The 27,749-nt window shown below is 40.5% G+C and overlaps 2 protein-coding genes across 2 annotated transcripts in view; one reads left to right on the forward strand and one right to left on the reverse strand.

The window, feature by feature from the left end:
- The window catches only part of tbl1xr1a (TBL1X/Y related 1a), a 56,105-nt gene extending 33,040 nt beyond the window's left edge, over positions 1–23,065 (forward strand). The window contains exons 3-16 of the mRNA XM_006801989.3: positions 4,986–5,087; positions 10,597–10,742; positions 10,948–11,173; positions 11,337–11,469; positions 11,844–11,985; positions 13,504–13,567; positions 13,817–13,914; positions 14,025–14,085; positions 14,172–14,293; positions 14,377–14,451; positions 14,682–14,809; positions 19,428–19,593; positions 19,685–19,786; positions 19,866–23,065. Coding sequence (XP_006802052.1) covers positions 5,030–5,087; positions 10,597–10,742; positions 10,948–11,173; positions 11,337–11,469; positions 11,844–11,985; positions 13,504–13,567; positions 13,817–13,914; positions 14,025–14,085; positions 14,172–14,293; positions 14,377–14,451; positions 14,682–14,809; positions 19,428–19,593; positions 19,685–19,786; positions 19,866–19,892 — 1,548 coding nt within the window. The 5' untranslated portion in view covers positions 4,986–5,029 and the 3' untranslated portion in view covers positions 19,893–23,065. The remainder of the gene's footprint in view (positions 1–4,985; positions 5,088–10,596; positions 10,743–10,947; positions 11,174–11,336; positions 11,470–11,843; positions 11,986–13,503; positions 13,568–13,816; positions 13,915–14,024; positions 14,086–14,171; positions 14,294–14,376; positions 14,452–14,681; positions 14,810–19,427; positions 19,594–19,684; positions 19,787–19,865) is intronic.
- Positions 23,066–25,260: 2,195 nt separating this feature from the next.
- The window catches only part of si:ch211-51h4.2 (uncharacterized), an 81,818-nt gene continuing 79,329 nt past the window's right edge, over positions 25,261–27,749 (reverse strand). The window contains exon 18 of the mRNA XM_006801990.2: positions 25,261–27,606. Coding sequence (XP_006802053.1) covers positions 27,396–27,606 — 211 coding nt within the window. The 3' untranslated portion in view covers positions 25,261–27,395. The remainder of the gene's footprint in view (positions 27,607–27,749) is intronic.

Genomic DNA, 27,749 nt, shown 5'->3' on the forward strand with positions numbered 1-27,749 from the left:
TTAGCATTTGAGCTTCACAAGATGATTAAACTCAGAGTCGAGTTGACAAACATCACAAACAATCCTCTAAAGAGAAGCAGATCCATTCAATTCGCAACCCTAAATATCACCAGCTGAGTCGGTTTCAGTGCAGTCTTGAATTGGCTGTCATGAATTTACTCATTTTTTTTTTCTACCGTTGTAGGTTGTTCTTTTGGATTGTGCTACATCATATCAAATTATATAATATATTCAGGGTTTTTTTTTTTTTACCAGTATTTTGTCCACGACTTTCCGATACATGATTACAAAATAGCTTGAGTGTAGTGGTGTAACTAGAGATGTGATCAGTAGTGGAAGCAGTAAAATTACTTTTTAAGGATCTTGCACAGAGCAGTTTATTTTTGTGTCATTGTGGTATTTTTCAGAGGCTGGTTGTCACACGTTACGTCAAGAAGGCCAACCGCAAAGTACATGGGTGTGGCTTGTTTGAGAAGTTAGCTTGCAGTATAACACTGTAGTAAAGTGGAAGTGAAAGCAGTCTGACAGCTGCATATGATTTAATTATAATAAGAGGTCTAATTTAACACTGTGTGTCTGTGGTAGTGCCGTTTCATGGGGCTGCAGCAGGAACGGCTCATTTCAGCCCCAACGAAGTGTTGCTACTTTTGTAATTATGCTGAAAAGCTCAACTCTGAGATGGTTTCCATTATTTTGTCTGCCTGCAGTTTATCTGCCCCCTCAAAACAATCTGTTTGCTGACAGTTGTCTCTGTGGAAAACACAACCCTCTCTCTTTGGAGACAGAGGGTCCAGGCACAGATAAGTATCGCTGAGCCAACATGCCAGAGAACAACACCACCTCTTCTTCATCTGCTGTCTCCTGGGTTATGAACACATCCCCAGACAGCTCAGCCATGGCACCCCTGTTCTCCAGTGAAGCTGATGCAACTGACTCGCCTTACTTTGTCGTTGTTGTCGTTACTGTGGAAAAACTACACCGGATTCTCGAATACCATTTTGTGGAACTTCAGCAGAAATCGTCAGTGAAACGGTGTATCTCAGGAAGGGCGCGTACTTTTTAGTTCAATAACTGCAGAAATTTTCAAGCATCTTGTTTTGGAACCGCAACGCTGCCTGACAGACTCACCACACACATGTTGAAGGGTAGAGCTGTTAGTCAGCTGTATTTACATGTGACAGAATGTCTTATTTTCCTCTCGCACAGTGCACAGCCTCGGTTTAACATTGCACATGTGCAGACTGCTCATTTACAGGTACTCACTGTCACACAGTGAACAGTTCAGACAGGGAGAGAAGTGGATTTGCTGCAGGAGAGTGAGCACTTGCACCTGGCAGCCAGTACTGGCCACATATCCAGAAAGTTGTTGAAGTACACGTTACTCAGCTCGTTTTTGAGAATGGGGGGAACTGAACAAAAACAAAACATTCACATTGTCCAATATCGTCCTGCTGTTCCCAATAAATAAAATGGAAGATTATCAGTGCTTGTGGCTGCTGTTGCAATCTCATCAATTTTGTGATCTCATTAAAAATTAGGAGATATAAAATCAGGTCAGATCGTTTGTTTCTCTAGCATAAATTAGCGATTAATAAATGACCGTGGTTAGCACTGTTGCCTCACAGCAGTGAAGGTTCTGGGTTTGAATCTGCTGGCCAGCGAGGACTGTATGTAGGGCTGCGCGATATGGCCTAAAATCCATATCGCGGTATAATTTGAAGCATATGCAGTAACGATATATTCTTTTCTTCTGTATACCGTATTTTCCGCACTATAAGGTGCATTAAAATCCGACAGCGTGCCTTATAATCCGGTGCGCCTTATAATCCGGTGCGCCTTATATATGAATTCTGGTTGTGCTTACTGACCGCGAATGATTTTATGTGGTACACGGCGCTCAAAAATCTGTCAAATGTTTTACTACGACTTTGGTAAGCTACGAAGCCGTACCGCTTGATGGATTGTCTGAGCATTACGGCTACCGTAGTCAGGAGCCTCACGGAGTAATCTGGGTCCAAAACTCCGTCTGCTTCAGGTCCTAAAGTCAATGAACACTGCGTCTTCACTGAGTAGTTAAAAACTATCGAAATTCTTTCTTCTTAATAAAACGGTCAGTGTTGCTGCTTTACCAGGTGTAACAGTTAAGTTTAACATTCAGGCATCCATGAAAACAGAATTTATTAAATACAACAGTGTTAGAAGTTAGCAGGAAGTTAGCACGCTAGTTTTGCTAGTTACCTAAATATGATATAGCATGTTCTGACTGAGAGATTTCTGAAAAAATTCAAACGTACAGCTCTGCTATCACTTCCAACATAAATGAAGACAGAAAACTAAACAGCAGTGACTTTTAGGGTTACTGAAGTTGGGCTAGCTGGTATATAATGATGTGCTACGTGATCGCTAGTGGCACAACTGTGTTAGCATAACGTTAGCACAGTGAAGCTGGAGGATGAGCGCTAACTTTTTTCTACTCGATAAAAGTTAAAGTGAGTGTTCCCGATGGTTAGGGACAAATGTAACCACATGGCAGGATGCTGTAAATGGACCAAGCTTCAGTCAGGAGAACAACTGAGATAATTCATAGATAGAAGGTTAGTCATTAATATACTGCAACAACATGGGAATAGAGCAGCTGCAAGAGAATTCAACATTAATAAATCAATGTTACGGAAGTGGAGGAAGGGCAGTTTTTGGCTTTCCTCATATTCCAAAATGTGCTTCGTCTCTTTGCTATTACTGTCGCTGCATAATTTGCAGATGATATTGTTTGCAGCCGCTGCAATGCTTTTGACCAAAACAGGCGAAGCTTGATGACACCATCAACATGCGGTATCGTGGTAGAGCGGTATAGTCAAAATCTCTACCGCTGGACAAATTCATATCGTTTCTACCAAATACAGTTTATACTGCCCACCCCTAACTGTATGTGTGGAGTTTAATGTTGGCCCTGTGGTTCCTTCCTGCTTCTTCTCACAGTCCAATAACGTGCTCATTTGGTTAACCCGACTAACGTCCAACTGACAATTTTGTGTTGTGCCATGGTGCATCTAGCCTCTTACTCGGTAATAGCTGGGGATATGAATTGAATAAGCAGTTAAGAAAATGGTGTTTGGATAGAAATAAAACAAACAACAACAAAAAGGTAGTGGCATCACATTGTGATTTTTAAATGTCTTTTTCTGTCGTTAGATCTTTATCAGAACGGCAGAATGAAAAACAGAATATCTGCTCAAGGAAGAAATCCATGAGTAATTGAATTTTTTGGGATCTGCTCTACTCTACTACAATACTGATGTTTCACAGTTTGTGTCTTATTTTTCATCACTGCGACCGGTTTATCAGGTTGTCATTAAAGGAAACTTCTCCCCCCTCCCTCAGCTCAGCAGCCAGCAATGCTAAGGCCACTGCTCAGTGTACGGAGATGTTGAGCTGTTCCAGATGACGCAAGGTTAAAATCCTCTGAAAAGAAATGTGTCCACAGTACCCAGGAGAGTTTCAATCACTTAACTACCATTAAATGCACAGAGAGACTCCTGCTGGGAGGCGGGTGGGGGGGCTGCAGACGAGGAGCTCCAGGCCTGATGACTCTCTGGGGGAAACAGGCTTTGAACTGGTCCTTGTTTGGAATCGGCTCTCTGCACTTGTTAACCCCGCAGTTGTTAAACTTGCGGTTCCCAGCCATATTAGTTCACACACAAAGGCAACGTCAAATCATGTGACATGTGCTTGGGCGCACACACGAAAGGAGTCCTACCAGCAGAAGTGTTTCTGTCCTGCTGATTTCCTTCCCGTTCGTGTTTTTCAGTTGAGTAGTTTGTAGTGGGCCGGTGCCCAGATGACTGCATCAGATGTTAAATATGTGGTCAGAGGGAACAGAGCAGCTTGGGGTGTGGGCACACTGTGAATAAAACACCAACTGAGAAGTAATTGTAACACATATTAACGTACAGCCAGCATGGTCTGGATCACATCGAAAAAATAAAGACGTCAACTGATGTAAACTAAACAGACTGCTGGTCCAGCTTTAGTTAGCACCAGTGCAATAGCATGTGTTTAATCTGCCTGTTGTTAAGATATAAGCTGCAGCCTTTATTTTATTTTATTTTTCTCAATTTTGTGCTTGTGTTAATTAATGATGTCAGTGTGCCATACATTTAGCCATACAGGCTACTCTTCATCCCTGGCAGGCTGATGCCACAAACAAGAAACGTAAACGCAGAACGATCTAAGCACAGAGCAAAGTCAGAAGCACATAAATGATCAAACAATGACATAATCAGATAAAATATTAAACAGTAAAAGCCACTTAGAGTGCTCATGAGCACAGACAATAGCACGACCAGAGTGACTAAAATGCAGACAAACAGTAAAACAATGACACTCCATCAGATGTCTTGACTCACAGGCATGTAGACATGCTTTCTGCCTCTTACCTGTAGTTATTTTTATTTAATTTAATAACTGTACAGTACTCTCTGTATATAGTAACCACTGTCCTTAATGTAAATATGTAAGTAAAATTGTGTATGTTTCTGTTCTGTGTCCTGTGTACTGTTTGTTTGTATATGTGTCTTTTTGGCTGCTGTTACAACCAAATTTCCCCTTGTGGGACAATTAAAGGATTATTCTTTTCTATTTCTCAGTAAATACATGAATCAGTGCCTCAATGTGATTGTTGTTTTTTAAAATGTAATCAAATTGCTGGTGCTAAACTTTCTTTCTTACTTCGTTTTATCTGAGGCCCTGTAAGACGATGGTCATGTGATCATGTTGTGCACTGAGGCAGCTGTAGGCTATGTACTTTGCTACCAGTGACGTGATTAAGTGTGATCGAGGAGGTCCAGTTTAAAGCTCTGAATATGCACAAGCTCTGCAGTAATTTCCTTTTCCACAGTAACATCAGCTGTAAACTGACTTTGTGTTTGAGCTTAAATAACTGGTGAGATTTCCCCTTCACTGATGAACCTCTCTCTGTTTTCCAGGCTAGGTGTGTGTGTGCTGACCTCATGGTGTAACAGGAGTAAAGATGAGCATTAGCAGTGATGAGGTCAACTTCCTGGTCTACAGATACCTACAGGAGTCAGGTATCCAGCTCCAGTTCTTCTCCTCTTCATGAAAAGCTTTATCGTTTTTGTAATAGTTCTTTGCTTTTCTACCAACATGGCTCATTATAGTTTTCATTAACAGACTTAGTTTTCATCACAACAAATGTGTGTTTTTATTCACTAATGATGATTAAAATGAGCTGTATGAATCAACAGTACTCTTTAAAAGTTTGTTATAAAAAAGTAAATTGGAAATGTGAACACAGAAAAGCATTTATCATGTTTTTTGTTGTGTTTTTTTAAAGAAGGGACTGAATTAAACACAAATTGAGCAAGAAGACAGTTTCTGATATTTCTAAAAATCGTCTCTTCTAAGATATATAATCATTTATTTGTTTGGGTGGAATTTAATCCTTTTTTTCCAGGATCTGTTTTTATTACATTTATAAGACGAGAAATCAGTTTCTTTTTTTCCTTGTTGTACTATAGGCGGTAGGGTAGTCAGCAGATGCCCGAGCTGCCTGTCAGGTTGTTGGGTCATCTTTGTCACTTTGTATACACAACACGGTCAGTGTGGTGCTGCTTGTTGTTTAAAAGCAGAATATAATGACGCCATTGTAAACAAGAGTGCTTAAAAGAGGACAAACAGCACAGGCTGTCCGCAGTGTTTTAGACAGACGTCATCACACAGTCAGAATGAATCATACAGCCGGACCGGTGTCTGTCTATCGCTTAATCAGATGGGTCGAAATAACATCATGCCTACCACCTGTGTTGTATGGATTTAGGGAAACAAGGAGAAACCAGGAGAAAAGTGGTGAAGGTTAAGGAGGCCCATAGCTTGTTAAGCGATGTATCGATCACAGTTTTTAATGTGCAGCTTTTGTCTGTCAAAAAAGAGACAGACAAAAAATGGTCACTTCTCATTCTGCGCCACTACAGTTTGTTTTTACTGCTTATGTGCAGCAAGTCTACAAGATGAGCCCCCAGTTTGGTGTCCCAAACACCAAATACACACTAACTGAATAGTGTCACTTTGCAGTTTTTGTCTTTTCTAAATAGCAACTAAACCAAACTACATAGCAACATGCTAATGACCTCGTGCTGCAGACGGATCAGATGTAAGCCGTGTCCAAATTCATGGGCTGCATCCTCCTGAGGACCCGGCCTTTGTGGTCTACGTGGGCCGGGTCCTCAGAAGGTCGGGTAGGCCGGAAGTAAACGGCTGGGGAAATTGGACGGTCTAGCCTTCTGATTAGCGTCACCGCTATCTTGGTGGAGTTTAATAAACTCGGCCGTCTGCTCCTTGCTATCTAAAATATAACAGGACACTGGCGTAAATTCTCGACCGTCTCACACTTCTGTTTAATCAGTTTTCTGTTTGACGTTTAGTCAGCTGTGTGAAAATCCCGGAGGAACCCACCAGGGAGAATTAATAAAGTTTTATTTTATCTAATCTAATAACTTTAATCTCAGCCAAACCGATTGACTCACGAACAAAAAAAACACTGAAAAAAGCCCAACAATAACATTTTTAGGTTGTCTAAGTGACTTATATATTACGTTTAACCTGAGTAGCGAAAGTCCGCGGTGATCTGAAAATGATGTGCCGGGAGTTGTGCCGTTCTCAGCGGCTTCAGTGACCCTCGACAGGGCTCGCAAAATTTCAAAATCCCTGGTAGCCCTTCGGGCAGGGACTCTTCAGTTTTTGGTCGCCCAAAATAAATTTAAGTAGCCCGAATAAAAAAGAGAGAAATTTTTTGATTGATGTTTTGTTTCCTGTTTTGTTTCCTTTACAATATTATACATTAAAGTATAATATTGTAAAGGAAACAAAACATTAATCAAAAAATTATTGAAACACAAATTACAACATTGTATAAAAATTATAATCATCAACTCAAATACTTGGTTCTAATTAAACAGAAATTTCTATGAACTTGTAAGAACTGTGTAGGACATGAATCAGTCTGTGTCAGATCCAGAATTTCCACTGAAGTCACGGGTAAGAGGCAAGTGGAACCAAGATCTAGGCCATTTGTTTTTTGAAGTTTGCAAAGACTGCTAAATTGTGCCAGTGGTAGTTCACTCTTTGCAACATAGTACGCTGTTCTAAACTGATTTTCAGGTTTATTTTTAGTATGTTATTTGCAATTGGTGTTTGTTCCGGAAAAGATATTGCAGACTGAGCAATAATGCATTTCTTGCATTTCTCATGGGTTCTAATGGGGGCCTTTCTTAAAATTACTGGTCCCAGTAACAAAGGCGCTTGTCGACTCAGAAATCGAGGGAAAACCAACAACACACCCGGCAGAACTATGTTATTTACACGGGTGCACATAAGTGGTCCGCATGTGCGCATTCGCTGTCAAAATAAAAGACGCGCACCAGATAAGATCTTGCAATGCGCGTTTGCGTCCATATAAAAGGCAGTGTTTTTGTCTGCTAGAGCGGGATTTTCACAGCACATTCTGCACCACATCTGTGCGTTCATCATTTGAAGCCAGCTCACCTCCTGCAACCACTTTTCCGAGAATACACGCTTCTTTTGTGGTTCGGACTCCTTCTGACATTTCTTTGGAGGTGGAGGAAAACCAAAGTAATTGCTTAAAGGAGCTTCTTCGACATCTTTAAGAGTTCTAAACAAATGTCTGTCCTCCTCCAGAAAATCCTATGTACGCAAACATGCGTTGCAACTTCTTATCTTGTGCGCGTTTTTTTTATTTTGACAGCGAATGTGCACCTGCGGACCACTTATGTGCACCCTTGGTTATATAGCTTGTCATATTGCAGCCACAGAAATTCTTTTGTCCATGAAACCATAAAGCTGCACTTTCTTTTTGCCTTATCACATAGTTATTGTCATAACTTTTCCGTTTTGTGGTAAGCTTTTCTTTAGCTGTCACTTCTTCACCCTGACCTGTTTTATTTGGCTCAGCAGAACTAAAATATATATCCTGCTGCTTTTACACACGCACTCACGTAACGCTCAGCGATTCTCTGTGCGATCAACCTCTCACATGTTTAAGCTTGCTGCGGGAGATTTCACTTGTCATGTTTGCATAGTAAGCTAACGATTGATAAGACAATGTCAGAGGAATTGGTGCGCAAATTATCGTCACTCACCAATCAGTGCTGTCGGTCTCCATACACAGTTCGCGCGATTGCAAAGTGAAAGCAAAAAAACAAGCGCAAATTCAAACGCGATTTCAATGTGTCACATATTGACAGTGGCTCACCGATGCCAATGACATAATTACCCAGCTACATTTCCGAAAGAATGCAAAAGCATTGACATATATTTTTCCTTCCTACGATAGCCCGACGGGAAAAATGGCTAGCCCCGGGACGTCGGGCTAGCGATTTTGCAAGCCCTGCTCGAGCTCCCGACTATCTATCGAGCTGGTGGGTAGCAGATGCTCCGAAAACGTCGAAGCACTTTTGCAAATATGCGGTATCTTGATAAACCGAGCAGATATTTGATGTTTACACAGCTACTTTCTCGCCTGAAAATATGTTTTGTGACCCAGAAAGATTTGAAAGAGTAATTTTTAAAACTTAGCAGCGGCCGCCATTGTTGGAAACTGGAGTTTGGCTGGGCCGTGCTATGAATTCTGGGATATGGTGGGCCACGAAGGACACACCCGACCCATCCTTCAAATTCGGGGAAAAGGAGGACGCATTTGTCGGCTGCATTCGGGGGAGTCTACGAATTTGGACAGCCTTCGGCGCGTCGCTGTGACGTAATCGGTCTACAAATGCGGCCTCAGGAAGATGCAGCCCATGAATTTGGACACGACCTTACTGTTGGTTGAAGTTTTATCTGTGTATATCTTCTTCCTGTTCTATGATGGTGTTTGTCTCTACCCGTTATTGAGAACAATTTAACCTTCATGCAGTGTCTTACTTGTGCCAGTGTGTTTATATGGGTCTAACCACAGCACTGTAGCTAGCCACCAGGTCAACTAGCCCAACTTCGCCCACCGCCCAAACTTTGCTGGCATTTAGTCACTCAGGACATGGTACATAGCTCTAGATGTTAAACGGCTAGCTAACTTACCGCTAACTTCCACCTCTTCTAAATCCTCTTTTTTTGAATGCCTGGATGTTGAACTTTAACACCGGGGAAAACAGGCACTCATCATTCAATTGGTGCGGAAAGAATATGAACTTGTTTTAACCCTTAATGCTGCCTTAGTGTTAATTGGCAATGTAAGTATAGTAAGATCATTAAGAGCCATTTGCATTTCGTTTTATATAAGTTTGGTCCTGACTTGAAGTAAAGGCAGAAGTTATCTGGAATAACCATTTTGCAGACATCACAGCAGAAATGACAGATTAGCTAAGGACCTTCATGAGGATGATCATTTAGATGGTTGATCAGATATATTTGAACTGGAGTCGATCTGTTGGAAGGCAACACTTTGAGGATGTAGACAAAGGCAGACTTAAACAAAACTGCTCTGCTGCCGAGTGATGAGGAAAACTTTGGCTGCAAAGAGTGGGACCTGTTGAGATCAGACTCGTTGTGTACACAGATGAGAGTCGTCTCAGCTGTGGATCTGCAACTAATGAATCAGAGGTTTTGAGAAATAATATTAAGAGAAGAAGTAATTTGACCAGCTCTAAAATTAAAAGGGTGACCAGCTGTCCAAATTAAGGATGAGCTTAACAATAATCACATGATAACAGAAAAATATCCGCAGCTTCTTACATTTAAGCAAATATGGGCGGTGATGAAATTAGTTGGCAAGTATTTCTGGATTTGTGTTCTCAGATTTTGCCTTTGGGGCCAGCGTTGCAGCCAGCAGATATATGGATAACTGATACCCTGAGCCAAAACTTCTTGTTCTGTATTTATAGTCCAACAATGAATGAAGATAAATCATCATTACAAGAGAGCTGATGGTTATGAGATTTAACTTCAGTCAAAGCTTTTGTCCTGTTTCTCCACACACGGGTAGCTAAAATTTACTCAAACATAAAAGGTCAATATTAACATTTCTATTACCGTTTATATCCTAATGAGAGGTTGTACATCAGAACAGAAAGACGGAGATGTCTGGATTAGATAATTCCATTTGTTTATGGGATACCTTTTAAACGTCACCACATTTGTACAAAAGCACTTTTATGCCTACATGTCAGTGGCAGCCATAAACAAAGCCTTGTATGTCTGACCAGTTCCCGTGAACGCAGCATCTCAGCAGTAGGTCAGTCCACTATTTAGGTCTAGATGTTATGTTGACAGAGGCCAGGGGGGCATGCAGTTGTGACGCAGCAGTTCTTGTTCTCCAACAGCAACGACTTCACAAACATGTTACGAACAAGTCAGAGGTCGAGCATTTTCTTCATTAATACGTCGACTCTGCGGAGGGTCAGTAACTTTCATCACCACAAAAACTTAAGGAAAAAAAGGGTTGACTTTTATAAAAAAAAAGTGTTAAAAGGCGATTAAGACTGCAAAAATAACACAACTTGTATTTCTTCACTGTGTTGAAATCAAAGGGAGTATTATTTACTAATATTCTTTTCTTCTGCTCTTTAGGGTTCTCCCACTCAGCATTTACCTTTGGCATAGAGAGCCACATTAGCCAGTCCAACATCAATGGTGCTCTGGTTCCCCCTGCTGCCCTGATCAGCATCATCCAGAAGGGCCTGCAGTACGTGGAGGCTGAAGTCAGCATAAATGAGGTGGGACACAAACAAAGACCCTTTAACATCAGATAATAATTCAAGTCTTTCTTAAACAGACTATCAGGATGTCATTCCCATATTAATCTGATATCAAAGGGAATCAGTAAATGTAATATAGACAGCAGCCTGTCAGCTTCTTTCACCAGCTTCTTGTCTTCCTCTGTGTTTCCGCTCCAACCCGATTTCTTCTCTGGCTCCGCAGGATGGCACGCTATTTGACGGCCGGCCCATTGAGTCCCTGTCCCTGATCGATGCGGTGATGCCGGACGTCGTTCAGACGAGGCAGCAGGCTTACCGGGACAAAATGGCCCAGCAGCAGGCTGCAGCTTCAGCGCCGGCGTCGACCACTGGGGGCACTATCGCTGGCAATGCCAAGAACGGAGAGAATACTGCCAATGGGGAGGAGAATGGAGCCCATGCCTTAGCAAGTGAGTGAAATGATTCGTATGATTTTTGGGATTGGGGAATTCTTTTAACAGAGACTTGTATTTATGTTATTAATTCAAATGATGGAATATTATTACATTTTTAATGTATTCACTCATTGAAGTTTGTGGTTTTTCATGCCTGATCCATCAACTCTGTGTTCAGATAATCATGCAGACCTGATGGAAGTGGACGGCGATGTAGAGATCCCTCAGAACAAAGCCATGGTCTTGAGGGGCCATGAGTCAGAAGTCTTTATTTGTGCCTGGAACCCAGTCAGCGATCTGCTGGCATCAGGGTGAGCCTTCCTTCCACTTTTGTACCACGTTAATGTTCAAGTCATGAAGCAAACAAGCTGAAAAAAGAGACTAAACATGAGTTAATGCTTAGTGTCAGTTTGACCTGAAGGTAGTTCTGACTTGCCTGGTTGCCTCAGTGCACCATCTGGTGGTAGAACTTGGTATTACATGAAAGTGCAGCACAACCCTATTTTAATTTCAGTCAAGATCACATCAACACTTAGGGCAGATGTTCTGCCCATACATGAGCAATAAAGTGATGCTTCAGATTTATAACAGAGATCTTTGCTTTGTACAAATGATATGTAAAGATGTGCTATAATGTTGTAGGTTACTTTTTCAGATGGCAGTCTGATGTGTGTGTGTGTCTCAGGTCTGGCGATTCGACGGCTCGTATTTGGAACCTGAGTGAGAACAGTACAAGCAGCTCCACACAGCTGGTCCTGAGGCATTGCATACGAGAGGGAGGACAAGATGTCCCCAGCAACAAAGACGTCACCTCACTAGACTGGAATGTGAGTACACACAGGGACACACAAACACACCGAATGTAACACGAATCACCCTGCTCGTGTGGATTAAGTCACAATCTGTAACCTCGAGAAGTTTGTGGGATATTTTTGAATTTCAAAGGGCTGCTTGATGTGTTTTCTAAAAGGATTCTGGTAGTTTTTAATGTTTGGTGTCATTTTTAAACCCCTTTTTGAAGAATCAGAGAAACACTTTTGTTGCTAACGCTTATTGTTGTGAACATCTCAGCACGAGATATGCATCCTAAAACAAAAACAGGCTAAGCAAAGACTGCACCCCATGCACAGTCCTGTCAGCAGTGCCCTCCAAGAGTGTGGTAGTAATAACGTATGATGTTAGATAAGATATAAAAAGATATGTGAAAGAAAAAGAATCCACTATCAACCTTAATTTAAGGCTCCTGCTGTGCATTTTGCTACTTTACGAAATAGGCTGATTGTCACCACTGTTAGGTGCGGCAGTAGATGGATGGTTCATTCACTCATGTCCCACTCATGTTTTTTGAACGTTTCTGCCTATGATCATTTGCCTGGGGTCGAGCATTTAAGCCTCGCCTCTTTATCAGGTAATATGTAATGCAGTCACAATCCCAGCCATTTAATGAGAGCAGCGGGATTAGCCAATCAGCATCATAGATGAAACCTACGCATCGTCAGCTGCCTGTCAGTGCTATTGTTCGACCAGGACATGCCAGTGCGTTTTTATTACATTGCATCAGTCGACTCTGGCAAAAGCAGCATGTTGCCATGGCAGTGCATTAGCTTAAAGTGGGATATTGTTGTTCTGTAGTGACTGCTAAATCATAATTTAAAGAAAGAAAGTATCAGTAAAACACGGAGGCCTGTGTTGGTGCTTCTGGAACTGCCCCATGTGTCTTTATTTGTGATCGCAGAGGATGGCAGCAGCTGACTGAACTTTACAGAGTAAACTCAGGTTTTTTAATGTGTGCATGTTTCTTCAGTCACTTTGGCCTGGCTTCCATGCTCCAGCAAGACAACATGCTCACACCCACTCTATCAACCAAAACTTTAAGCAGTCACAAAATCCAGGAAGTCTTACTAGCCAGATCAGTCACCAGATTGAGACTGTGGCGAGGGTGTTGAAATCCTCGAGGCCTATTAAAGCATTTCCAAAGAAGATACTAAACAGGTTTTTTTTAACCATCTTGTAAAATGACAACATTTAGGTAGATATAAAGAGCAAAGTCCTGAATTTTCAGCGTGTGCTGAGTATTTTAACTGTTGGGGTTATCAGACGATGCATTCTTCCTTCAGTCCAGCCTCTGGGACATAAACCAGAGCCAAAGGCAGAGTCAGAAATTTCCTGGAAAGCATCCACGCTGATGGAGGAAACAGACCTCTGTTATAACACCAGCTGACGCTCATTCGGCCTGAAATATTTGGACACATACTGTAACTGAAGAACAGGACTTGGGTCAGTAAATGTGTCGAAATCAGGCTCTCATTTATATGGAAACATCTCTCTCTCTCTCTCTCTGGCAGAGCGAGGGCACACTGTTAGCGACGGGCTCTTATGACGGCTTTGCCAGAATATGGACAAAAGATGGTGAGATGGCTTTAATTGATGTTACATTCACACTTATTAATGTGGCGTAATTGCTGGAATGCTTTGGGAATTGTGACGTGAATAGTTTGCCACATGCTTTAGTTAATCCTTGAACAATGCTTCCATCTAGAGGCAGGTTTACAGAATGCAGTTATTTTTTTTCCCCCTGCACTGTAGTTCTTTTCAGGCCTTTAAATCATTTTTTGCATTTAAAGCTGACTCGTGTTGTTCTCTTGTTGTGCTCCACAGGTAACCTGGCCAGTACTCTCGGCCAGCACAAAGGTCCCATCTTTGCCCTTAAGTGGAACAAAAAAGGCAATTTTATCCTGAGCGCAGGCGTAGACAAGGTAAACCTGTAAATCAGCTCCAGCGAGAAATAACTTTAAGAATAGTTTGTTATTGTCTCGTGAGGTAATATTTTACTGCAGTCACACTAAGTGTACATGTCTCCTGACAGACAACAATCATATGGGATGCCCATACAGGAGAAGCCAAACAACAGTTTCCTTTCCACTCAGGTAAACAGACGAGACACCCAACAAAACTAAAATAAAAAAAAAATTTTTTGTTCCTGTCTAATATTCCTCTCTCCATCCGCCCACAGCTCCGGCACTTGACGTGGACTGGCAGAGTAACAACACGTTCGCCTCCTGTAGTACAGACATGTGCATCCATGTCTGTAAACTGGGGCAGGACCGACCCATTAAAACATTCCAGGGACACACAGTGAGTAGATTTGTGTTCATGTGCATCTTCCCAAAGCAAAACACACTGATCACAGCTAACCTTCGTCTCCTCTCTGCTTCCAGAATGAAGTAAATGCAATCAAGTGGGATCCCACAGGAAACCTCCTAGCCTCCTGCTCAGATGATATGACGCTGAAGGTGAGTCGCATCGCTGCAGCTCTTCACTTCCAAAAGAAGAACTTGATGATCACAAGAGATGAAAACATTTAGGAAAGAGCTGAGCTATAACTCAGCATTCAGGCATTACAGTAACTTTCTAACCCTTAAGACGGTCTGTAGGCTTCTTGAATGCAATGGTTAAATTTTAATAATTAGTTCAACTAAAATAGAAAGGTTTTAACTTTCTTTGGGATTTTGCGTCTCTTCAGATCTGGAGTATGAAGCAGGACGCCTGTGTCCACGACCTGCAGGCACACAGCAAAGAAATCTACACCATCAAATGGAGTCCCACTGGCCCTGGAACAAACAATCCCAGCGCTAACCTCATGCTAGCCAGGTGTGTGTGTGTGTTTGTGTGTGTTAGAAACCCAAGAAGTAATTAAGGACACATCAGGACACTTCAGCTCTGACAAGACTTGATTTTAAACATTGATTTAAATGGAAATGATGGTGTGTTGAACAGCCTGCTATTACCTGTGGCAGCTGATCCATTATGTGCACGGCCTTTTTAATACTGTGTGGTTTATCTACATGTCACCTCTGACACTGAGTTTAGAAAGCTAAAAGTATACACATTCAAATTAAAATGGGCTGGTGTTTATATAACGCTTCCCTAGTCTTTACTAGTGCTTTATTCTCTACACTTGAACTGCCTCACATCCGTGATCAGTGTAGAATCATCTGCTGTGCAACTAGCTAATGAGCTAACTAGCTAATAATTGTGTGGATGCTTTAAGGCATCCACACTATTGTTTTCCTGTTTCTCTTTATTCTTTATACTTTATTATTATTCTAGTTGCCAATTTTTGTACGTTGTTTGGCACTTAACTACTTCCACAATTTTCAGCCGATTTTCACCATTCAAATTTTAAACTATTCTGCTATTTCTGCTAATGTGGGCTATGACTTTTGCTATTTTTTGCTATTATACTTTTTAAAATATTAAGCTTTTTTCCTTTAATTTGTCCCATTGAAATGAATGGAAAACTTCCGCAATTCTGCTAAAACTTGCTTGTTTTTGAAACTTAACTACTTCCTCATACTTTCACCTAGAACAACCATTCAAACTTTAAAATGTTCACAAATCATTGGGCTATTCATGTATGATTCAGCTTTTTCATATCTGTTACCATTTTCATCTTATCCCTCTTCAAGTTTTGAGTTTCATCTTTGTGATTTTTCACAAAATACATGCGTTGTTATGGTATCTATGCAGTTGGTTCTAAGTGAGACACTGTAGGTTTCACAGTCTTCTCTTCATGTCCGAACAACTTCTTGCTACTTGCTCAATTTTCACTCAACCCCCACAAATTATACATCAAAACGTAGGTATTTTTGCTGGCTTTCAGAAAATGTCACTATCATTGTTGTGGAATTTATAGAATTTTGGCAAATGTCCTCAGACCAACACAAACTCTGAAAACTCTCCATAGAAAGTCAATGGAGAGTTTGTTCAAAATCACCGCTGGATTTCTCTAATGAGAGGCATATTCGAATCGCCATATCTCCTTAATGAAGCGAAGTTAAGACATGAGGCTTGTGCCAATATATCTTCAGACTCTCCTGACGCTCACAATTCAAGAAATTCCTTCTCACCTATTACCGTTCAGAGATGAGTTAGACTTGTTTGAGGGTAGAAAATTCGTCCTTCGCTCAGATTTCTTCAGATTTCAAACTCTGGAAATGAACCACTTTTTTCTCTCGTCATATCTTTTTTTTGGATTTCCACAAAGACCTGAAAATTTCCATGACTGTTCACCAAAGCCTGCTGTCTCTTACGGTGAAAGAATGATATCGATACTCCAAATAGATTTAGAGTTAGAAAGTGTTGTTTGAGGGGAAGTCAAGGCAGTATTCGCTTCGCCTCTACTCAGTTATGGTGCATTAGAAGTCAAATATCTTTAATAATTCATATTTTAATGATAAATTGTCAACACTTGAAGATTCCCCCATCTCTTCTGAACAAAACGGTGTAAGAATGACCGTTCTAGCCCCTACGGTTAGGAAATTATGGTCATTTGTTTGAGTTTAGTCCTCACTATGAGAAATAGACTGCAAAAATCCTGTCTCTCTGCTGTGTGTGTAAAAACGGCTGCACCTGTTTTGGCGGGAAAAAAGTACACAGCCTCTCTGATTGGTGGATTCAAATTTAGCAGCTCCCAGGCTGCTTGACTGACCTAGAAACTGGCTTCTCTCTCTTTCTGTGTGTGTTATAGTATTTCTAAATCATAGTATTTCTGCTTTTTATACGATTTCTGCTAAATGATAGTATTTTTGCTTTTTATAGGATTTGTGCTTAATATAGTAGTTCTGATTTTTATAGTATTTGTGCTTAATATAGTATTTCTGCTTAATATAGTATTTCTACTAAATTATAGTATTTCTGCTTTTTATAGGATTTCTGCTAAATTATATCATTTCTGCTTTTTATAGGATTCGTGCTTAATATAGTATTTCTGCTAAATTATAGTATTTCTGCTTTTTAAGGTATTTCTGCTTTTTATAGTATTTCTGCTTAATATAGTATTTCTGCTAAATTATAGTATTTCTGCTACATTATAATATTTCTGCTTTTTATAAGATTTGTCTTTAATATAGGATTTGTGCTTAATATAGTATTTGTGCTAAATTATAGTATTTCTGCTAAATTATAGTATTTCTGCTTTTTATAGGATTTGTGCTTAATATAGTATTTATGCTAAATCATAGTATTTCTGCTTTTTATAGGATTTGTGCTTAATATAGTATTTCTGCTAAATTATAGTATTTCTGCTTTTTATAGTATTTCTGCTAAATTATATCATTTCTGCTTTTTATAGGATTCGTGCTTAATATAGGATTTCTACTAAATTATAGTATTTCTGCTTTTTATAGTATTTGTGCTAAAACATAGTATTTCTACTAAATGTAGTATTTATTCTTAATCATACTATTTCTATATATTACTGCCAGGTCCCCAGGCAGCCAATCCTCTGTGAGGACTGAGACATTCAAATTCACAAATAAGAGCCTGCACGGCTTCCCAGCCAGCCAATCATATCTGAGGGCTCAGGCATTCAAATTTGCATATTGGGGCCTTCACGGCTTGTACGCCAGCCAATCCTATCTGAGGTCTGCCGTTTCTTCTCTCGTCATATCTCAGCGAAGGTTGTACAAAGAGCAATGAAAATCGCAGTCAAAGTACACCAAAGTCCGCTGATTCACCCAGTACAAGAATTATGTTTCTAGTCCACCTAGTTTTTGAGTTACACAACATTTTGTAACTCCATGAAACGGCGTTTTTCGCCTCTCACCGTGAGCTAATTCTGACTGCTCATCACCCGGTTTTCCAGGGGCCTGCTCTCTTTCCCAGTGGCGCAGTTGGTAATGACACGGTTCTGTAACCGAAAGGTCGTGGGTTCAAATCCACCTTGGTCAACATGTTTTTTTCCCTACAAATTAATACACTATCACAGACCAGTAATTCATATTCATCATTTATTACAATTCTGCAAACTTTTATCATTTTACCAGCTTTTCTAATATGGACCTCACATTCTTGTTAACACTCCATGGCACAAATACTGTTCCCTTTAGGCTCTGTGTATGTGTGTGTGTGTGTATCAATATTTCTCCCATTTTGAAGTATTACTCCACCATAATTGTATTTCTGTTAAATCAAAGTACTTTTACTATATCTTAGTACTTCTGCTCAATTATAGTATTTCTGCTAAATCATAGTATTTTTGCCAAATCATGGTTTTTGTGCCAAATCATAACATTTGTGTTATGTTATAGTATTACTACTAAGTGGAGGAATTTCTGTCATGTTACAGTATATGTGCTGATTACAGTATTTCTGCTAAATCATATTATTTCTACTATATTATATTTTTCTTTCTAAATATAGCATTTCTGCTATATAATTGTATTTCTGCTATGTTATAATATTTGTGCTAAAGCAGAGTATTTGTGCTGAAACATAGTATTTCTGCCAAATGATAGTATTTCTGCCAAATGATAGTATTTCTGTCAAATTATAGTATTTGTGCTTTTTATAGTATTTCTACTTTTTATAGGATTTGTGCTTAATATAGTATTTGTGCTTAATATAGTATTTCTGCTAAATTATAGTATTTCTGCTTTTTATAGGATTTGTGCTTAATATACTATTTCTGCTAAATTATAGTATTTCTGCTTAATATAGTATTTGTGCTAAATTATAGTATTTATGCTTTTTATAATATTTCTGCTTATTATAGGATTTGTGCTTAATATAGTATTTGTGCTTAATATACTATTTCTGCTAAATTATAGTATTTCTGTTTTTTATACTATTTCTGCTTTTTATAGTATTTGTGCTAAAACATAGTATTAATTTAAAATTACAATATTCATAGTTCATCACAGTATTTCTGCTATGTTGTACTATTTTTCTAAATCATAGTGTTTCTGTAATGTTTAAGTATTTTTGGCTAAATATATTCTTTCTGTTATCTTATACTATTTCTCCTAAATTCTTGTATATTTGAGAAGTTATCATGTTTCTGCTAAGTTACAATATTTCTGCCAAGTTCTGCTATGCTATTGTATTTCTGCCAAGTATTATGTTTCCTCTAAGTTATTACTTTTTAGCAAAGTTCCTTTGCTTCTGCAAAGTTTTTAAAATTTCTGCAAGTTTTCAGCTTTTTCAGCTAGTTTTTGCAGACAGCTTCAGCTTTAAAGCATCCACACTGCATTTTCGCAGGAAATGCAAATTTTTCTAGTAAACATATGTTTGACTCAGCATTAGCTTGTTCATATGGAACTGAGTTGTTTCCGAGCTAAATCAACTCCAAGTTTTACAAAGCGCTCAGGTTTTAAATTAACACAGGAGAGTGAAACATGTTACAGTTTCTGCCAAAGTGAAAGCTGCAGTTCAGCATATTTTCCCCTCAATGTGTGAGATATTTATGAACCTCCGCCTCCTTCCACAGCGCATCATTTGATTCCACCGTCCGTCTTTGGGACGTGGATAGAGGCATCTGTATTCACACGCTGACCAAACACCAGGAGCCCGTCTACAGCGTGGCTTTCAGCCCTGATGGTCGCCATCTGGCTAGCGGCTCCTTTGACAAATGCGTGCACATCTGGAATACACAGGTAGGAGGAGGACGGTGTATGTACTGTTCAAAGCTCTGAAATAAAACAAGTAGTTAGATTAAAATAACGCTCGTTTGCACCGTGTCTGCAGACGGGAGCTTTAGTCCACAGTTACAGAGGGACAGGGGGAATCTTTGAGGTTTGCTGGAATGCAGCGGGGGATAAAGTGGGAGCCAGCGCATCAGATGGATCTGTAAGTCCACACACGACTGTTTTTTAATGATTTCTTGTGATCGATTCAGTCTAACAGATGGACCTCTGCTCTGTTCCAGGTGTGTGTATTAGACCTTCGGAAATAGTGCTGCCGTTTGTTGGAAGCCATGGACCGACCATGAATGTGTACATAGCCAAATGACTGTCCCTGCCTGCCCTGCCCTGCGTACTGCTCACGCTTACGACTTCGGCCCCGCCCACCGACAAACAGGAAGCAGGGAACAGGAACAGGAAGCAAGCACCCGACACAGCAGGTCCAGACACAGGGGTGAACAGACAGACGGACAGACACAGATGGATAAACGTGCTGATGGAAGCGGCCCTCTCTGTCTGCGCAGACTCTTAAAGAGATGCAGGAGGGACACGGCGAAAAAAGAAAAAAACAAAACAAAAACACAAAAAAAATTAAAAAAACAAAACTGACAAAAAAAAAAAAAAAGAAGTTACAGATCCGTATATGTACCAAAATTTGGAAGCTGTTTTGCTTTTTTCGATCTTTAAACCATGCTCATCGTCATCAAAATGAAAAGTATGAAAAAAGTGTTGATCTTTGTTACTAGTCGGATCTCATCGTGCGGACATATCTCCACCACAAAAATAGGATGGCACTTAGTTTTTTTTAAATTTCAGAACTCTCGTTTCAATGTTTTTATATTTTCTATTTTCTCTTCGGGGGGAAGGGGCGGGGCGGGAGGGGGGCTTGGTGAGGTTTTACAGGTTTAGGAGGACGACAGACACACAAAACAGACACACACTCGGACACACAAACACGCACACCAAACCAAACCGTTACGAAGAGCAGCGTCCTCGCCACGATTTCCAAACAGTGCAGCAAAGCAAAGGCTTTTTCTTCTTCATGTGTTTCAGCGATTTCCACTTGCAGCTGGGAGTAGGCCTCACGGTTAAATGCAGTTCTTAATACGTAGACACACTCTAGTTCCCCCTCTGTGCCTCCATGCAGGCACATGGCATTGATAACACGCTTTAAAACGGGTCAGGATTCTTTTACCCCGCTGATCAAAACTTTCTGTTGCCTTCAGTTTTTTGAAACTTAACAGCAACAGAACTCAAACACACAGTTATCGAGGTGTCATTTGGCAATTTTAAGACTGCAAACATCTCTAATTGGATTCAACTTGAGCTGTCTGAGACTGAAAGAGTGAGAAAATTCGGCATCACGTTTCAGTGTCCGTGCTGCCGGAGGCAAGAAAAAAACCTGCAGAGGGCCGAGCCAAAGAAAACAGTAAAGTGTTACACAGTGAAACGTGGAAGATGATCCCAAAATGGAAAAGTTTCCATTTTCATTAGCTGGATGACTTTTGAAGAATTAAAGTTAGATTGTGTGCAAGTTTAGCTGTGCAGCTACTTGTTTCAGCTAGTTTTATTCTGGTACCAGTGACGCTGATGTAAACAGGCCGTCTTCAAACACCGATCAGTCTGACTGTTAACAGGAAGTGTGCGCATACCACGGGCCCTTTTCACATTAAATTTAAATGAGACTTTTGAAAATCCGCAAGTGACCAGTGCTGTTGCCGGCATTTATACCTGTGCATGGAGTGTATAATTCCACTGTTAGGTGGACTATGTGAAGTAGAAATTTCAGGATAAGAAACTGGCAGAAAGTCTGTGGTAGGGAGTAGCTTTGGATACCGCCTCGATCTGATCATGCTACCTGGTGAGCGAGGTCAGTTGTGGCTTTCTTAGCTTGGTTCTGAAAACAGTAATTATTTGGCTTTGCTGTCTTGGTTGAATTCAAACAGTAACTTCATAAAAGTCCCTAAAATATTTTTATAATTGAAACTTTAGGGTTTTTTTAAACAGTTTTTTAAATATGGTCACTCAGATTTCCCCGGCAGGCAGCGGAGGGCCGCTCAGAGCGACTCTTTACAAGAAGAAGACCAGGGACGAGCTGTCTGCGCGGATCAGAACGCACTCGAGTGCGTTAGGAACTTATTAGAGGCACCAAAGGACAAACAACCCAGACACAAACAAATGGCTAAAAGTCACAGCGTGACAGTTTTGGTGAATTAAAAGTAAAACATGACGCTGCATCTTTAGTGTATTTTTTGCTCATCTGCCCTCTCATCGTCATTCTTGGTTTTATGCACCAAAAATTCAGCTTAAATTTTATTCCGAAGGTCCCTGCTGATGAGACGTTTTATACTCTTTTAAAGACAAATTTAAAGTTTTTGTAATTTCTTTGTAGAGCTGAAGAAAAAATAAAGTGAGTTGATTTATTGGCAGTGTTAATTTCCATGTTGAATAAATTTTAAAGATATTTTTTTTGTTACTCTGATGCAAACAGTAAAGGTTGACCCTGTAATGTAAAAGCTTTCTGAGCTGAGCTGTCATTCTGAAGAAAAGTTTTAATTTTTATTTTGCTTGAATCCATTTGGGAAGCTTTGTCCTTGAATCGCTGTCTCCTGAAAGTCCATTAAACACGAGATTGTAATTCTTAAATTGAGCCAAGTAAAGTTGGGAGTCACACAGATGTTTCGTTGAGAGAGTCGCTCCAGACGCAGGTCAGCGGTCGAGTATGGAGTTATATTTGTGTCTGCGTGTCATTGCACACGTGAAATCGTGTCGCTTCACGTCACTGACGAATGAGCCACGAGGGAAACGCACGATCAGCTCTCAACGCCGTTGCATAGAAGCTCCCAGATTTCAAATTGAAACCAACATGGCTGCTCTGTTGGGCACCTGCTGTGTGTCTGGGTAACAGTTGGAAAACACCTATAAAAGCTGAGACAACTATAACTCAATATTCGAGTTAAACCTCCGAACCAAAGAACTCATTCGAGGTAAAATCCACCAAAATCCTAATTGGCCAAAAAAAGTGCATCCATGAATGCAACTTCAGAGGTTTAATTAAACCCAAACCTGCCTCGAGGAGAAGTTCTGCCTCTGAGAAAAGTTTGTACAATTGCAAATTAACTCATTTCTTCTTCTCTACCCTATAATAAATTTCTACTTCTGGGCTGACGGTTTTCATGCATTAGTGTTAAAAGTCTGATATTTTGTACCTGTTCCTTTTTACTTTTAACTTTCCTGTACTCAAAGCATTCAAGTACTGAAATTCCTCCCAACATGTCACACGGGCAGGGCCCCCCTGATTTGGTCTGTGCCACAGAGTCAGCCCGGCAGCGCCTGCGATGGGCTCCCCGAGCCTCTTTTTCTCTGCAGCTCGCATCACTTTCATGTGTCATCATTTAAGTCCGATCAGTGAAACTTAAGTGCAGAATAAAATATATTTTGATAAGAGCTTTGAGTTTTTATTTGTGTGTCTGTAGAGTGTCGGTGCTGAAATAACGCCAAAGAATACGACTGAATGGCAATCGTGAATACATGTTTTTTTTAATATATGTCAAACAAAAATAGCCGACTTTAATAAAACAGTAAATCTTTGATTTCAAACGTCCTCAGGCTGGTGCTTCTGCAGAAAGCAATCAAACCGAAGCGGCATGCTGCATTCCCCGCTAACCCTGACCCATCGAAATTAAATGAAAGCGAAGCGGTGAAATGCTCACAGGCCTGTACTATGAAGCTAGACCCTGGCTTTTCACTGCCACTGTCTCACCAGGACATATCTGCATATTAACTTGTGCTGCAGGCTTACCCTGCTCTGCGGCAGGTAAGATATCAACATGCACAAAATCACCGTCTACTGACCAATCGGTTCTCAGGAAAACAGCATCATCATTCCTGAAGATTCCTCAGAAACTCGCTTTTCCCGTTTTGTGAGGTTTCAGAGACACTTTTGTCTTTCTCTGATGAGCATCGGTTAGAAATAGACTCAAAAGCAACTTTTTTTCTTTGCTCGCTGTTAACTAAAAGCGTAGGTTGAAGCTGACAGAGTAGCTAAACCTTTCTTACATCAGACAACAGCCTGTTAATTTAAAGAGGTGTAATTTTAATTCAGGCTCGGGCTTACCAAGTTGATAACAATGTTGGGGTAGGAGAACTCTGAAATCAACGAGATGTGGATGTGCTGGACTTTGTAGGTTTACAGGTCCCAGGTAAACACGTCAAGTAACACAAAGCAAGTTCAGCCTACCCCAGATACATCTTTTCCTTATGTAACAAGGATGGGAGTCATCCTAGAGTTTGGCATCATGTGACCAGACACAAACATTCAAGTCAGCAGAGGCATTGATTGTAAAAAATAATAAACTTGATTATTAGAGAAATTAAACAAGATTAAACTCACAATGTGGCCTAAACACAGCAGCTGCATGGTAGGATAAGCCCCACATGAATGTGTGTGGGCTTTCAAAGCTTTGCGTGGTCAGTAAAACCGGAAAAGTTGGCAAAAAACAGCAGCTCATGCCAGTAAGTAAGAAGGCTCACTTACAAATTTTATACAAGGTCAACAAGTAAAAGGCTTAAGTGCCCTGTCTGAGGATTATATCAGTATTTTAAGGCTTATGGAAAAATAGAGTGGCGTAAAAGTTGTTTGCAACCAGCACTTAAAAAGCAGGTCAGGAGGTTGCTTCTAATACTCTCTATTTCTTATTGATGGTGTCACAGAGAGAAAGACTTCACATAGTCTCTTAAAACTAAAGATACAGGTATTTTGTGCCTACTGAGGTCTGAGGGATCTTCTGGGAGTGGTGATGGTAGGTGGTGATTTTTTTGCACTGCATGAGTTGATCTCTTATCTCCAACTTAACCTGCTGTGGTCAGAAGTGAGTTACCTTCGTAACCCTTAAACATCAGGCTAATCCTGAATCCCCAAATGCTTTATAGTACATGCCCTAGACATGAGTAATCAGTCAACTGGTTATAATAAAATACACATTTTTGTCAGGTTTAGCTTGTGTATTGGGAGGCTAAATGGAGCTCATGCCTGAACCAAAGGTTCTTGCATTTGTGAACATGCAAAGAGACCACTGGGAGCCTCTCTAGTCTAACTTTTCATTGTGCGTACTAATGCTGTGTGGAGTGCAGTGACACGCTGCCTTTAAGTCCTCTGTGTGTGTGTGCCTGTACTAGTTTACATATCTTTGTGGAGACAAAAATTGGAAGTTTACTATACATGTGAGGACCAACAGCCCTTATGGAAACAAAATCCATGTCCCCGCGGGTTTGAAGGCATTTTTGAGATTCAAAATGTGGTTTTTAGTTTCAGGGTTACAGAAAGTATTATGTCAATTAGTTGTCCCCACATTGATATGAAAACATGATTGTGTGTGCGTGTGTGTGCACTGCAATATTATTAGTATGAAAATAATATAGACTGCAGAAAAGGCTGAAAAACCCTGAAGAAGAGATCTTCCTATGTCATAACTATATAACTTACTCTACTATTATACATTACTGTTTAAATAAATGCCATTTTTATACTCTGCATAAGGCGTTAAGGAGTAAATCTATAACAAAGTAATAAATAGTACTGTGCAGAAGTTTCCGATGTTTAGTCGTATTTATCAGACACCATATACAGGAAAGCAGCCAGTCATGAAAAACTAACTTCAGCCACAACAAGAGCAAGAAGTCCTGTGACAGATGGTGTAACACCCACAGAACTCTGATCTCTACATCATGGAGTGAGTCTGGGATTGCATGAAGAGACAGAAGACACAGGCAGAGGAAATCCACATGAGAACTGTCAGGATTCCTGGAACAACCTGCCTTCCAAATGACTTAAAAGAACTTTGTGCAAGTGTACCGACATGAACTGGTGCGGATTTAAAAGGCAAAGGGTGCTCACACCAAGCACTGATTTGATTTAGGTTTCGCCCTACTTCACAATCTGTAAAACGTTAACAGCTGATAACTGCAAATTATCCTCACTTTACTTGCTTGAAACTTTTGCACAGCACTAAGAATTTCAAAGTGTATTTACCGTCAGACTGGATCCAAAAAACTAAGCACGCTGAAATGTTTCATCTCAGTAGGATTTAATCGGTCTCTCACTTTTTGAACATTAATCTGTTTTCCAATCTAAATATTACCCAGTTAGTCTGTGTTCTACCCATCACACAGACTCAGAAGCAATGGCTGCAGCCTGGTTAAAAGGCTGTATAAAACACTCAAAAGGAGAGTTAAAAGAAATCGACTCGATACGAATTAAGCACACCCAGAAAAATGGCACTATTGTACAGTAGAGACCAAAATTAGAGAATAAAGTCAAGGCTGTAACAATTCAAATTTAAAGTTACCCTAACACTAATAAAAAGATGTCACTGAAGCATAGTGTCGAATTTGAAAACGCTGAAAATACTGTACAACAAAACTGCAAAAAAACTTTAATGAGAATTTCTGAAGGAACTGTGATCAAAACTAGAGAACGCTTTGGGATCTGACAGACCCCATAAAATTAGAGAGCAATCATTTTGAAAGATGGGGAGCTGCTGGTTGTTGATGGCTGTGGTTCAAGTGGAGGCTGAATGTATTAGAGGAGCCGGTTGTTCAAAGAGCACTGACTGCTAGAATATTCAACCAGTTTACCTCTAAAATGCTGGCCGTCTATACAAGCCGAAGGAGAAGAGGAGGAAAGTCCCAGGACAGATTTGATTCAACACTGATGCCGATTCTCGGCTGAAAAGGTGTAAGGTTCTTTCTCGGTATACAGAAATCAGACTGGAAGCCCGCAGGGACCAAACCAATCATGAAACAGGAGAAATCAAAAGAGTATACTGAAATCTGCAGAGGAACTGGTATAATAATAGGTTCACACAGCCAGCATCATGTTCTGCACTAAAACTGGGAAACAAATGCACCCACACCAGTGTGAAGAAGCCAGTTAAGTTTGGAGGAGGGAGGTTAATGGTTTGGTGGATGTTTTCTGCTGCAAAGTTTGAGCCTCTTACACATCCCCTCAGCAAGGTGAATGCTAATGTCCCGATGAAGCTCCTTCAACACAGATTATTCCCTCCCTGACATCAGCTTCTAATCAGCCAACAATATTTATGCAAGACAATGCTCCGTAATCACTCTGCAGAACCGGGAAAGCACTTCCTTGCAGCTGTTAAGCCTGAAATAATGAAATAGCAAACCCTGAATCCTGAACTAAACCCAATCGAGAATCTCCGGTTGACTGCTGAGGACGATGCTATGGCTAAGAAATCCACTACGGTTAGTAGACTGAGGACGAGATGAAGAAACAGCGGGACGAAATCAAACGGAGCAGGCGTGGAATTGGTAACATCCACGCTGCAGATCTGCCAGCCGCTCCAATTAAGACGACTTCTACAGTTCTTGATCATCAGGAATGTAATTTTTAGATGTCTATTATTTTATAGCAACAAAAACTTTTATCTAACTTTGATCACTTTAGTTACACACTGGGTCTGCACTTGCTTATTTCCTTCCTAGATGAGTCCTAAATCTACAGCTAATATGCCATGAAGGCCACTGAAAGGAAAAAAAAACAGTCTGAAATTTTGATCTCTACTGTGTCGCTAACTTGAGCAAGGATGGCCACCGTGAGATAACAAAAGACAGCCCTCTGCATCTGACTGTTAGATTGTTACATACACGGTTTTTGGGAAAGTGCAGTGCACAAATAAAAAACAAACAAAGGTGCTAAGCTTGTCATTTTGGCAATTTTAACTCCTACCAGTCTGTGCCTTAACTAGCTGCTTAGATCAGAGGAGGGTGGAGAGATTGGCTGCTGCTAAACTCCCCGTCAGATTGTAAATGTGTGGCTCCTGATCGTGGTTGTAGAAGTGCATATAATGCGCCAGATCCGCCAGGGTCTGCAGGACGTCGTAGGTTACTGCAAACAGGAAGTAGGTGGGCAGCAGCCAGCTGAGGCTGAACACGCAGTCGCCCAGTGGCAGAGGGACAGCAAACTGTCTGGAAAGACAAGCAGAGAGAGCGAGAGAGAATTTATTATTCTCATTATCACGGTCGAACTTCCCCGGCCCGGAACGAAGAGCTGAAACAAGCTCCAACAGAAAGGGTGGAGCATGTATGCCAGTTAAACTGTGTGCTATGCC

Source organism: Neolamprologus brichardi, chromosome 23 (genome assembly GCF_056152115.1).
Source record: "Neolamprologus brichardi isolate AB-2024 chromosome 23, ASM5615211v1, whole genome shotgun sequence".
Classification (NCBI taxonomy): domain Eukaryota; kingdom Metazoa; phylum Chordata; class Actinopteri; order Cichliformes; family Cichlidae; genus Neolamprologus; species Neolamprologus brichardi.